Genomic DNA, 13,384 nt, shown 5'->3' with positions numbered 1-13,384 from the left:
AAGCCCACGCACCGCAACGAAGAGTAGCCCCCACTCACCACAACTAGAGAAAGCCCGTGCGCAGCAATGAAGACCCAATGCAGCCATAAATAAATAAATAAATAAATTTATTTAAAAAAAAAAAAAGGGCTTCCCTGGTGGTGCAGTGGTTGAGAATCTGCCTGCTAATGGAGGGGACACTGGTTCGAGCCCTGGTCTGGGAGGATCCCACATGCCGCGGAACAACAAGGCCCGTGAGCCACAACTACTGAGCCTGCGCATCTGGAGCCTGTGCTCCGCAACAAGAGATGCCACGATGTTGAGAGGCCCGCGCACCGCGATGAAGAGTGGCTACCGCTTGCCACAACTAGAGAAAGCCCTCGCACAGAAACAAAGACCCAACACAGCAAAAATAAATTAATTAATTAATAAACTCCTACCCCCAACATCTTCTTAAAAAAAAAAAGAGAGAAGAGACTGAATGGACAGCTAGCTGCTAGCTGGAAGTAGGAATGTAGCCCAGATCTGTGCTCCCAGTTTCTAGTCTGAACAACGACCAGGCAATTGTTTCCTTCCTTGAACATGTTCCTCTCTGTCTCCTCTGAGGTCAGTCAGAACTCGACTATTTTCTCTTTCAAGCCTCCCTTCCCATCCCTCACCTCCAGAGTCCAGGAGAGAGAACCCACATAGGTTACTAGTCTGTAGGACAAACAAGGTTGGGAATACTAGCTGATCTGTAAGTCTATTCAAGAAGAAATACTTCTATTTGTGGTTCCCTAAAATAGGCCACACTGCTTAATGCCTCTGGGCTTTAATATAGGTTGCTCTTTCTACCCGGAATGTCCTCCCTACTTTCCTGCCTCATCCACCTGGCAAACTTCTGTGCAGTCTTCAAATCCTAGCAGAGATTATTTCCTTCTTCAAGATTTCTTCTATGACCCTTAGGGACTTCCATGGCGGTCCAGTGGTTAAGACTCTGTGCTTCCACTGCAGGGGGCACAGGTTCAATCCCTGGTCAGTGAACTAAGATCCCACATGCTGCGTGGCGGGTCCAAAAGAAAAAGAAAAGATTTCTTCTATGACCCTCCAAGTAGCGTTAGTCTTCTCCAGTGGTGCTTCTGCATTTTACATGAAATTCTAATGTACTTTTCACACTGTTGTCCTTGATCACATCTCTCCTATTAGACTAGCCCTGATCCCTTGAAGATGGGGACTTTTTCTTACTCAGATGGCATATGGCACATAGCTGGCATTCAACAAACATTTGTTGTATTACCTCGATCTAACCCTACAGAGCCATAAGAAAGAGGATGGGAGAAACACAGGGAAAACCACAGACAGAAATCTGGAAGGGGGAGCAGATTACCATAAGGCTGTCCCTCCGCAAAGTCTGCTCGGAGTCATCTGGTTGGGCCAGTAGTTTCCCCAAGAGCTCCAGAAATATGTTGGCAGCCTCCTGAAATACCTGTAGGCTAGGAAAAAATGAGTCCGTGGTTTCTTCTCATCTCTCTACTAAAAGCCCACATGTTGTGAATGGGTCAGTTCAGGGCAGGTAGGAGAATCTCTGCAAAGGAACACATCAGAGTGCTCTCTGCCCTCTCCCCTCACACACACACACTCACACAGTCTCACATACATACCTCCAGGCCTCTTTGTCATTTTCTCTAGCTTATTCACACCCTGAGCCTTCCATTTAGTGTGACTGCTAACCCTTAGAACCTGAAATTCCGTGGGCAAACTTGGAGATGCCTCGGGGTCCTTAAGAGGACTAGGTGGACTCTAAGAGGTCACTCAGCTGACCCCTAAACCTGGCACAAATCATGGCTTCTCCTTACTTAGCCTCTTCCTAATGGGGATGGGAAGAAATGGGGGTAGAAACTGAAGCCAAACTGGCCAACAGAGCAAAACTGCCTCTCATCCCACCTGTCACCTGTCTGGCTCCTCTCCAGATTGAAGGTGCAGGCAAAGTAGGCCTGAATCACAGCTATCAGGTCCCGTAAGAAGGTCCCATACCAACATTGCTGCCAGGGAAGAGGACAGAGAGTTAGGGCAATGTAGGGGATGGAAACAAAGACTAAGGGAAAAGGGTGTCAGATATCCAGTCAGGCTGAGCAAACAGAAAGGGACAGAGGGAAGAGAGCATTTGGACAGAGAGAGGAGATCCAGAGGTAACAAAGTGGCGGCCGACGGGCTGTAAACAGCCAGAAAATGTGTCTCGTTTGGGCCTGAACAGCATTTTGGAGTTTAGGAGGTTCCATTTTTCAAAATAGCTCAAATTCTTTTCTAAATTCCTTAAAAACTCTCAAGACTAACACTCATCAGCAGAGTGCAGCTTCCAGCCGCCAAGCCTTGGCCACGTTAAACATTTCTGCATTCCGGCCTCTCAGCTCAGCTGCGTCGGGACACAGCACAGGGACGTGGACACTGAGACTCACTCCTAGCTCTCTCGCTTATCATCTCCACGACCACTGACAAGGCACTGCCCGTGTGTGAGTTAGTTAATCTCTGAATTTCAGTACCCTGCCCTATAAAATCAGGCCGGTAAAGCCTAGGATTGTACCTTTCAAAATACAGTGCTCTAAATATTGGGAAACTGCACATAAAAATCTGGATTTCTAGCTTTTCTTGGAAAACTGCAGGATCTGGCACCACTGAGCCCATATTCCCACCTAGCAACAGTGAGCCGGCGCTGAGGAGAGGATGCCCCGTTCTGACCGAGCACGAGATCTCAGTTTCTCACATTCCCACTGATTCATATAGTCACACACGGTCTGCTTCACTGATGACATTACCTGCCTGGCCTCGGAAGGCATGAGAATTTGCAATTCATGATCTACTAGCTAGAGAGGAGGAGAAGAAAAGAAAAGCAAGTTGGGCCAAATAGAGATGGCAGTTCAAAGAAAAGAAATCCAAAGAGAAGAAATTCTGGTAAGTCTTGAGAGGCTCCTGGCGCAGCGCTTACCTGCTGGATACTGCTGCTCTCGTGGCTGTGTCGGAGGAGGCTGAGCAGCAGCTGGGGGATCCCTGCCTCACGGCAGAAGGAGTACAAGGGAACAGAGTCACCGCAGCTGGATAGGAGACTGCTCAGGACCCGGAGCACAGGAAGGATATGGGAAGCGCCCTCTAGCACGCCTTTCAGGATCTGGGTGACACAAGGGAAAGAGACAGTAATCAATATTATGAGAGGTAAAGGAAGGAGAGTCACAGATACCAAGTGTCCCCAAGATGTTGACAAAGCAGACCAAATGTTCTCATTCCTTTCTTTGGGAATCTAAAACCCAGAAAAGGAGAACAGAGAAACAGGGAAAGTGTACCAGGAAAGGGGAATATAGATGGCCAGGTCACCTGACTTAGAGGTGACCAAACCGGGGGGAGGGGGGAACACCTCCCCTCAGTCAGTGACAGACCCAGTGACATTCCTATCTGCTCCCTCCCTTCTCCAGCCCTTCACCTTAAAAAAAAATGAAACCACACACACGCATTTCTGAAAATTAAAAACAATGGGCACAAAACAATGTTGCTCAACTCCAGATAGACAAAACAATATCATTCAACTCTAGATCAGGGGTTGACAAAATATGACCTGCAGGCCAGATCCTACCTACCACCTATTTTTATACAGGACAGTATTATATTTTTAAATGGTTATTTTTTAAGAGGTTATTCTTCAAAAGAAGACTAACGTTTACATCAAGTGCTTTACAATATGCTACTCACTGTTCTCAATCTGTTCACTTATTTACTCACTTAATCTTTACAATAACCCTAGTGATTGTAAATACAATTATCCATTTTATAGATGAGGAGACTGAAGCTTCCAGATAGGTTAAGTAAGTAGTCAATAATCACACACAGTAGTTTGCCTGGAATTCTAACTCAGAAAGTTTTACCCTAGAGGCAGAGTTGTTAACCTCTTTCCCCACTGAAAAATTATCCAACACAAGGAGGACAGATAAGGGCCAAAAGTGAGGTGCAGAGTGCCAAGGTAATTCAAGAGCGAAAGGAGAGTCTTTTCAACAAATGGTGCTGGGATGATTACATAACCACATGCGAAAAGATGAACTTATATCCCTACCTCACGATATATACAAAAAATCAACTCATAATGGGTCAGAGACCTAAATGTCAGAGCTAAAAGTCTAGAAAGCTTTTAGAAAAAATATAGGAGAAAATCTTCAAGACTTTGGGTTTAAAAAAGATTTCTCAGATACCACACCAGAAGCATAATCCACAAAGGAAAAAAATGGTAACTGGACTTCAAAAATTTAAAAACCTTGTGCTTCAAAAGACATTCTTATGAGAATGAAAAGACATATTAGAGACTGGGAGAAAATATTTGCAAATCATACATCTGATAAAGGTCTCATATCCAGAAGATACAGAGAACTCTTACAACTCAAGTAGAAAACAACCCAACTTAAAAATGAGCCAAAGAAATGATTAGATACTTCACCAAAGAAGAAATGTTAATACAAATGTCTGGTAAGCACATGAGAAGATGCTCACATCAGTCATTAGCAAAATGTGAATTAAAATGGCAATGAGATACTATTTCACACTCTCTAAAATGACTACACTCAGACAGTAATACATGTTGGCAAGGAGGTGGAGAAATGAGGACCCTCATACATTGCTGGTGAGAATGTAAAATGGTGCAGCCACTTTGGAAAATAAATAGTTCAGCAGTTTCTTAAAATCTTAAACATAGGGCTTCCCTGGTGGCGCAGTGGTTGAGAGTCCGCCTGCCAATGCAGGGGATACGGGTTCGTGCCCCAGTCCAGGAGGATCCCACATGCCACGGAGCGGCTGGGCCCGTGAGCTGTGGCCACTGAGCCTGCGCGTCCGGAGCCTGTGCTCCGCAACGGGAGAGGCCACAGCAGTCAGAGGCCCGCGTACCGCAAAAAAAATAATAATAATAAAATAAATCTTAAACATAAATTTACTATATGCCCCAGCAATTCCACTTCTATGCATACACCCAAGAGAAATGAAACACATGTCCACACAAAGGCTTCCTCATGGATGTTCAAAGCAGCATTATTCAAAAAGCCAAAAACTGGAAACAATCCAAATTTCAATCAATTAGTGGAATGGATAAACAAAATGTGATATATCCGTACAGCTGAATATTAATCAGCAATGAAAAGGAATTAAGTATTGATAAACGCTACAACATGAATGAACCTCAAAAACATTATGCTAAGAGAAAGGAGCCAGACACAAAGACTATACATTGTATGATCATATTTATATGAAATGTTCAGAAAACGCAAATATAATAGACAGAAAGTAGTCTCCTGTTACTAGAAGTGGGAATGACAATTAACTGTAAATAGTTAAGAATGATCTTATTGGGGTGATGAAAATATTCTAAAACTGAATTATGGTGATGATTTCACAACTTAGTAAATTTACTAAAAATTATTTTTAAAAACTTTAAAGAAAAGGGACTTCTTTCCAGTGGTAAAGAATCTGCCTTCCAATGCAGGGGATGCGGGTGCGATCCCTGGTCGGGGAACAAATATCCCACATGCCGTGGGGCAACTAAGCCCATGCGCCACAACTTCTGAGCTCGTGCGCCTCAACGAGAGAGCCCACGTGCTGCAAACTACAGAGCCCACGCACCCTGGAGCCCACACGCCACAACTAGAGAGAAGCCCGCTTGCCGCAATGAAATATCCCACACGACACAACTAAGACCTGACGCAGCCTAAATAAATAAATAAAATAAAATAAAACAAACTTTAACGAAAAGAGAGAGAGAGATGCACGCAACATATTTCGGTGAGTTCCCAGGAAAGAAGATCACCATTTCAGATATGCAAGGAAAGGTTTTGTAGGAGAGAATACTAATTATGAACACCAATTAAGCAAGATGTTATCCCCTAAAAAAGAATCTCATTCTTCTCATTAGTATACCTGCATTAGAAAATATTACACACTTAAATTGTTACATATTTTTAATTTTGTCAAAAATTTTGTGGAAATGCGTTTTCTCTGATTATAGAAGTAGTTACATGATATCCTCCATTTTTTCCTCTTGGACAACAGTGCCTAAAAAAGTTCCGTCAGAAAGTTTGCTGATCCCTGCTCTAGAGGAATACTTTTCCCTTCAGAAAGAAAAACCCAAGGTCTGCTCTTTCTGTATTACTAAAGGAGGTTGGCAAATCTTGAATTAAACAGACGGAGTGAAAGAGAATAGGAAAGGGACAAACTTTCTTTCTCCTTATGTCAATCAACGGTTTTTAATGCCTCATCTGTGAAAACAGTCTCCAGTTTCATCCATGGTATGTTTCTGCTGGTTACCTGCCCTCCAGCCTCATGCAGCTGACTCTGGATGCGCTGGCAGAAGTCGGGATTGCACAGCAGGGCGAGAGGGGCCTTCAGTTGGATGGGCACAGGCTCAGTGGTCTCTAGCAGGTGCCGCCACTCATCATAATCGTTGTCTGGCTCCTGAGGCATCAGGGAGTGAAAGAGGTCAGGAGGAGTGTGTCAGGTTCAAGGGTAGTAGCTCCCAACCTGGGGAATCATGAAGTAACTGCAAAAGGCCAGTGATTCCTTTGGCACAGATGTATTTTTTTCAGCCACCCGTTTAAAAAGGTAGAGTTGGCAGTAAGTGAGGGGTCTTGAAAAGTCTCTTGGAGAACACTGGCAGGTGTGCATAAAGAGACACCTAGAAAGATGCCCACTGCGTGGTTTATAATAAAAAAAATTGGAAACATCACAGAGCCAGTCAGTAAGGGGATAATCAACCATGGCACATCCGTATTAGGACATACTAAGAAGTTGTTAAAAAGATTGTAGTACTGACAATGCATCACTTATGTAGTGTGCCCACCAAAAATGCATAACTCGAATCTAATTATGCAGAAGTATCAATGTGAGGAACATTCTACAAAGTAACTGACCTGTGCACCTAAAAACTATCAAGCATGAAAGACAAAGAAAGAGTAGGAACAGTTTCAGATTAGAGACTAATGAAGCATAACAACTAAATGCAATGCTTAACACTGGATTGGATTGTGGACCGGGAAAGAAACATGTTTTTGCTATAAAGAACATTACCAGAGCAATTGGCAAAATCTAATATGGACTGTAGATTAAGTAACAGAATCATATCAGTGTCAAATTTCTGACTTCTATAATTGCACTGAGGTGGTGCAAGTGCATCACCTTGATCTTAGCAAATACGCACTAAAGTATATTTGGCAGTAAAGGGGCATGTCTGCACTTACCCTAAAATGATTCAGAAAGATGATGTGTCCGTATATAGAGAAAGAGAACCATAAAGCAAATGTGGCAGAATTTTAACAATTGGCGAATCTGGGTGAAAGGGTATATAAGAATTCTTGGTGCTATTTTCACAATTATTCTTTAAGTTTGAAATGTTTTCAAAATAAAAAGTTAAAACCTTAAAAAAACAAAAGATTGAAGTAGATGTAGAAAGATCTCTAGAACAGATCATGTAAGAGATGCATGAGGCAAAACGATACATATGGTATGAACTCAGTATTGTAAAAACAGCCAAACTATATATCTATGTGGGCATAAATATATATATATATATATGTGTGTGTGTGTGTGTGTAAAAGCACAAAAAGTTTGGAAGGAGACAGACACCTTTAGGACTGAAATAAGGCTCAAGAGGGACTTTCCTTTTTACATATGTACTCCAGTTTTTGATAATTAAACGTACAGATACTATGCAATTAAAATCTATAAATAATAAGAAAGCAATTTTTAACACAAAGGGAGCTATTCCTTGGAGGGTTGGGAATCACTGTTCCAGAAAATATCTACCAAGACCCAACATCCCATGGCAGGAACAAGGCCAGGAGGAGTCCCTAGGTCTCACCTCATTTTCTAGGTCCACTGCATCAAGGCTCTGCTGGCCCACCACCTCTGGCCTCAGCTCTGGGAATGCTTGCTCACAATCCTGGCTGATCCAGTTTTCCCTGCCAGAGGAAGCAGGGAGTAAGATGAGTTCCAGACCTGTGAGGCTTAGAGTTCATGAACTTGTCCCTCCCTCTATGTCCAGGATAGGAACGAAAAATACGCCATATAGGATTGGCTAGAGAAGACCTCCTTCTAGGATCTGGCCAGGACAGGATAGGTCCACTACACGCATATCCTTGACTGCCCTCCTACTTTGGATCTTCTTCTCAAAGCTACCTTGGCGGTTTTCAACCGTAGCTCTCAACTCAAATAATCTTCCCTTTTGTATATAGATGATTCTTTCTTTTTCAGTTAATGTATCAATACAACTGGGACATAGAGAAAGGAAAGTTTCAACGTTTCCTGATGAATCAGGAAAGTATCAATACCTGGAATTAGGGTTCAGGCACCCAGGACTCAAGACTCCCAGGGCCCTGTCTGCATTTACGCAGTAGTGAGTGACAGGGACCATGCTGTATTTGCTTTGACTGGAGCCAAAGATCTGCAAGCAACCTCATCCTATAAATCCCCAGTTCTACCCTCCTCACCAAGGTGCAGGGGGAGCTTCTCCAGCCCTCCACTCAGCCCAGCTGCTCTTCATTTCTGAGCCTAAGACCCCAGTCAAGAGGCTTGGTTCCTGAGGAGTGGCCTTTAGTCTGGGCAGAGAGGCTGTGCCAGAAGCCACCTTGCTGGTCCTGTCCTCTTGCTCGAGGGCAGGTCCTGTGTTCTGGTGTTTCTGCAGGAAATGAGACACTGAGTCAGAACTATTTGGTTGTCATAAGGCACTATGAATCCTATTCGTGGCCCTTTCCCAACCCTAGAAAGTCACCCTCCTTTTCCAACTCCCCCAGTCACTAGCCTGACTATATCATACATGCCCTTCTGCCCCACACACCTTCTGCTTGGCCTCTTCAGCCATGCGCTTACAGGCTTGCCGCAAGATGCAAGATCGATTGCCCTTGGGGGCCAGACGATGTGCCTGTTGGTCCTTTAGGACCTGAAGTTCTGGGGGTAAGCGACTGGTGAATGGGGTACCCAAATCTGGGCCTGCTGACTCGGTTAGTACTGCAAGGAGAGAAGAGGGGGACAGGTGATCACACTGGAGCTGCACCACTGTTTCCATTTGGCCAGAGACAACTTCAGCATCTCCAGGCTTCTGTGGAAGGAGACCCTTTTGACAAAGTGATAAAGAGGGATTGGGGTTACAAGGGACGTGGCAAGGGTCATGCAAAGGGCTAGGGAGAATTCAAGCTGGTGGGGAAAAGAATATATGTTGGATCCAGATGTTGGGGTCAGGGGTTGCATTGGGTAGAGTACTAGGGAAGTGCAAGAGCCCTGGGAACCCTAAGGACTCACTGGTGACACGACCAGCAATAAAGGGGTGATGTAAGAGGTCTGGCCAGGACAGACGCTGCCGGGGGTCCTTGGTGAGCAGTCCCTGAAGGAAGTTCTGTGGAGAGAAAGGATACCCCATCAGCCTTCACTTCTCCACAGGCTCTCTCAAACTCATCAGAATCGGCCAACCAAGACTCCTGAGTGCATTCTTACAACAGACTAGCTGGTCTTAATCACACCCCCTCTAATCCTATCCTTAGGCCTCATTTCCCTGGCTGAAATCATGAACAGACCTCACTGCCTCCCCTCCTAGGGAGTCTCAATTCCTGTCCATGGACATTTTGGAACCCCAGAAGTAAAACCAGAAATGTCAATGTCAACAGCTTTGTGAAGAAGTGAAAAAAATGAAGAGAAAGAGAGGGATGTCACCTTCACAATCATCTTCAGAAAGCAAACATTCAAGGGGGTCCCAAACTGCTCACTTTGCCCTCCCTTTGACTGTGGTTTGTTTGTGCTGGGTAGGAACAAATGCACTTACAGTTAAAAGCACACTCACACGCATAAGTCATTGGGTAAAGATGTGTTTGGGAGCACTCAAAAACAAATCTTTCAGCAAGTCTTCAGATGGTGGAGGGGCAGGGAGACTGTCTGAAAAGGGTACATCTGTTATGAGGTATCCTTGGGGAAATCCTCAATTGGGCCTGAAATAGGAACAGAAGGTACTAGTAGATTACGACCCCTGTTCTAAAACAAGGTGATCATTACACCTTGGCTCTTGCTGGAGATAACCTGCATGTCTGCCCTAAGGGAGAATGACTATCTATGTATATCACCCACTTATGTTTCCTTTGTTTAGGTTCTTTTTGATAATTATTTGGGCCACCCCCAGCTGAACAGGTTGGGGAGAAACTTGTCTCTTTTCATCTTAGATAAAACAAAGAAAAGTTATAATGAGATTTTACTCTGGGAGAAGGCTGCATTTAAATTTTATTGAAGGCCCAAATCTTGCCCTAGATGAAAAATAAAAAAGGTCAACTCCTTTTCCTCCCTCCCACCCTCCCTCTGGCCTGCTGAGATTTAACTGCACAAAACAGGCACCATCTCTATCCTCTGCCCCTAATCAGTGAGCTGGCCCCATTAGCTCTGGCCATTTGGATATCTAAAGGTTCTTTCAGGAAGAGGACAGCTGTGTCGGCAAGTCTAGAAATCATTCGGACACTGCATCTGATAGGAAATTAGTAGAATAAAGAGTGTGTAAAGGGACCAATATCTGTTTCTGGTGTCTTGAAATTACCTCTCCATTTTGATAAAGGACAGCCTGACCCAAGGAGGGGCTGCTACTCCCAAGCTGGGCACACCTTAGATCACCCTCCCAGAATAAGCCCCTGCAGTACAAAAGCAAGGCAGCTTGCTCCAGCTCCTGCATCAGTTAAGTAACTGCAAAGTGCAGCCCCAGCTCTGGAAAAAAATTGTGGAAAAGGGAACAAGGCAGAGGGAGACAGGTTTCTGATGCAAAAGCAGTCTTTCAGTATTCATCACCTTGAAGCAAGGACTAATGGTGGGGGGCCAGCGCACAGGGTCCTTGAGAATGAGGCTGACCAGCTGAAAGATGCTCGTGGTATAGAAGGGAGGAATGCCCACTGCCAGCTCATACAATATGCAGCCCACAGACCAGAGGTCCGCGGTGTGGTCGTATGGTCGTTCCTCCACCAGCTCTGGAGACATGTAGAGTGGTGTGCCTTTAATGGATGTCAGCACCATCGTGTTGGTGCTCATAGCCCGGGCAAATCTGCAGTAGATGATGGAATCAAAATGGAAAAAGAAGATATTCAATAAAAACAAGAGAGACTTCCCTGACGGTCCAGTGGTTTAAGATGCTGTGCTTACACTGCAGGGGGGCGCAGGTTCGATCCCTGGTCGGGGAACTCAGATCTAGCATGCAGTGGGGTGGGGCCAAAAAATAGATAGATAGGGCTTCCCTGGTGGCACAGTGGTTGAGAGTCTGCCTGCCGATGCAGGGGACACGGGTTCGCGCCCCGGTCCGGGAAGATCCCACATGCCGCAGAGCGGCTGGGCCCGTGAGCCATGGCCACTGAGCCTGTGCTCCGCAACGGGAGAGGCCACAACAGTGAGAGGCCTGCGTACCACAGAAAAAAAAAAAAAAAAAAAAAGATAGATAAAGTAATAAACACTAGAGCTGGTCACTGCTGCCTATCACTGTGTGAGATAGACAGATAGAGAAATAGAGAAATAACAAACACTAGAGCTGGTCACTGCTACCTATCACTATGTGAGATATCCCCAACCTGAACAAAGAGACCATCTTCCAAGACCCAGAAGGAATCCTAGTCTCCAGCTCAGGTTCTAAAATGAGGCCCAAGGAAGTCAAGCATATAGTCTAAGGCTCCTTGCAGAACTGGAAGCAGAGACAGAAGGTCAGGCACCTCACCCAAAGTCACAGAGCTTTATGCCACCACCCTTGGCAAGGAGGATATTCTGAGGCTTCATGTCTCGGTGGAGGATGCGGTGGGAATGCAGATAGTACAGGGCTGACACCAACTGGGCAGCAATGGCCTGAACCTAGGGGTCAAACAGTCAGGTGAGAGGAAGAAAGGAGAAGACAGCGGAAGGAGTCCGCTGATGAGCCCAAAGACTCCACCCTAATACTACTGCTGATGTGATCTTCTCTTCCTTCCCTTTCTTCCAGAGCTTCACAAGATACATTCCTTAGTTCTTGCTCCCCTATTCATTCATGCTTTCATTTGTTCATTCATTCGTTCAAGGAAAATTTATTGAGTCTCACTTACTAACTGCATGACCACATGCAAATTACCTTATGGCTCTCAGATTCATCATCTATCCATAAGGCGACAATAAAGATACTACTTATTTCATAGGATCATTGTGAGGATTTAAATAAGTTAAAGCATGTAAAGTAACGTATTGCTCAGAATGGTGCCTGGCACTTAACATTCAATATATATTAGCTGTTATTAAATAAGACAAAGTCCCTTCTCTCAAAAGAAGTAGCCAGACAAACAAACAAGACTGACAAAACAAATAAGATGATGGCTTACAAATAATGATGAATGCTTGGAAGGAAACAGAATGCTGTGACAGGAAGTCCTGAAGGGTGCCTACTTGCTAGAGTACAGAGAAAACCCTAGAATGAATATGGCTGGAGAATGTGTTCAACCAAATCCTACTGCCAACCACTGTGTCTTGGTGGTGAATCCTGCCTTAACCACAACCCTTATCCCTTCCTGCCTCTCTGGTACCACCACACTGGGCCTTCTTACCTAGAGGTGCCTAACAATAACAACAGCATTAATAATAGCTAGATATATTGAACACTTGTGTCAGGCGCTCTTTCAAACACTTTACAGGAATTAATCTTCACAATAGCCTTATGAGGTAGACATTATTATTATTTCCATTTTAAAATGAGGAAAGTACAGAATGGTGGAATTCACTGCTGCAGAACAGAATAAAGAAAAAAGAATGAAAAGAAATGAAGAAGCCTAAGAGACCTCTGGGACAACATTAAACGCAACAACATTCACATTATAGGGGTCCCAGAAGGAGAAGAGAGAGAGAAAGGACCCAAGAAAATATCTGAAGAGATTAGAGTTGAAAACTTCCCTAATGTGGGAAAGGAAATAGCCACCCAAGTCCAGGAAGTGCAGAGTCCCATACATGATAAACCCAAGGAGAAACACGCCGAGACACATAGTAATCAAATAGGCAAATAGTAGAGACAAAGAAAAATTATTGAAAGCAGCAGGGAAAAACGACAAATAACATACAAGGGAACTCCCATAAGGTTAACAGCTGATTTCTCAGCAGAAACTCTACAAGCCAGAAAGGAGTGGCATGATATACTTAAAGTGCCAAAAGGGAAGAACCTACAACCAAGATTACTCTACCCAGCATACTCTACCCAGCAAGGATCTCATTCAGATTTGATGGAGAAATCAAAAGCTTTAAAGACAAGCAAAAGCTAAGAGAATTCAGCACCACCAAACCAGCGCTACAACAAAAGCTAAAGGAACTTCTCTAAGTGCGAAACACAGAGAAGAAAAGGACCTACAAAAACAAACCCAAAACAATTAAGAAAATGGTCATAGGAACATAC

At 44.3% G+C, this 13,384-nt stretch overlaps 1 protein-coding gene across 7 annotated transcripts in view; it reads right to left on the bottom strand.

The window, feature by feature from the left end:
• The window catches only part of STK36 (serine/threonine kinase 36), a 29,107-nt gene that overhangs the window by 11,119 nt on the left and 4,604 nt on the right, over positions 1-13,384 (bottom strand). For 4 of the 7 annotated variants that reach the window (XM_055090049.1, XM_028481918.2, XM_024124774.3 and 1 more), the window contains 10 exons: positions 11,699-11,829; positions 10,789-11,038; positions 9,271-9,364; positions 8,810-8,979; positions 8,463-8,650; positions 7,835-7,934; positions 6,286-6,432; positions 2,942-3,121; positions 1,903-2,000; positions 1,346-1,451 (listed from right to left, as the gene is read on the bottom strand). In XM_055090049.1, the coding sequence (XP_054946024.1) occupies positions 1,346-1,451; positions 1,903-2,000; positions 2,942-3,121; positions 6,286-6,432; positions 7,835-7,934; positions 8,463-8,650; positions 8,810-8,979; positions 9,271-9,364; positions 10,789-11,038; positions 11,699-11,829 (1,464 nt within the window). Of the gene's footprint in view, positions 1-1,345; positions 1,452-1,902; positions 2,001-2,941; positions 3,122-6,285; positions 6,433-7,834; positions 7,935-8,462; positions 8,651-8,809; positions 8,980-9,270; positions 9,365-9,805; positions 9,895-10,788; positions 11,039-11,698; positions 11,830-13,384 lie in introns of those variants that run through there. The other 3 variants (XM_055090056.1, XM_055090062.1, XM_055090052.1) reach the window with 3 other exon arrangements.

This window comes from Physeter macrocephalus, chromosome 2 (assembly GCF_002837175.3).
Source record: "Physeter macrocephalus isolate SW-GA chromosome 2, ASM283717v5, whole genome shotgun sequence".
NCBI lineage: Eukaryota > Metazoa > Chordata > Mammalia > Artiodactyla > Physeteridae > Physeter > Physeter macrocephalus.
Note: the sequence above shows the minus strand (reverse complement) of the source record. Positions and strands in the feature narration are given on the sequence as shown.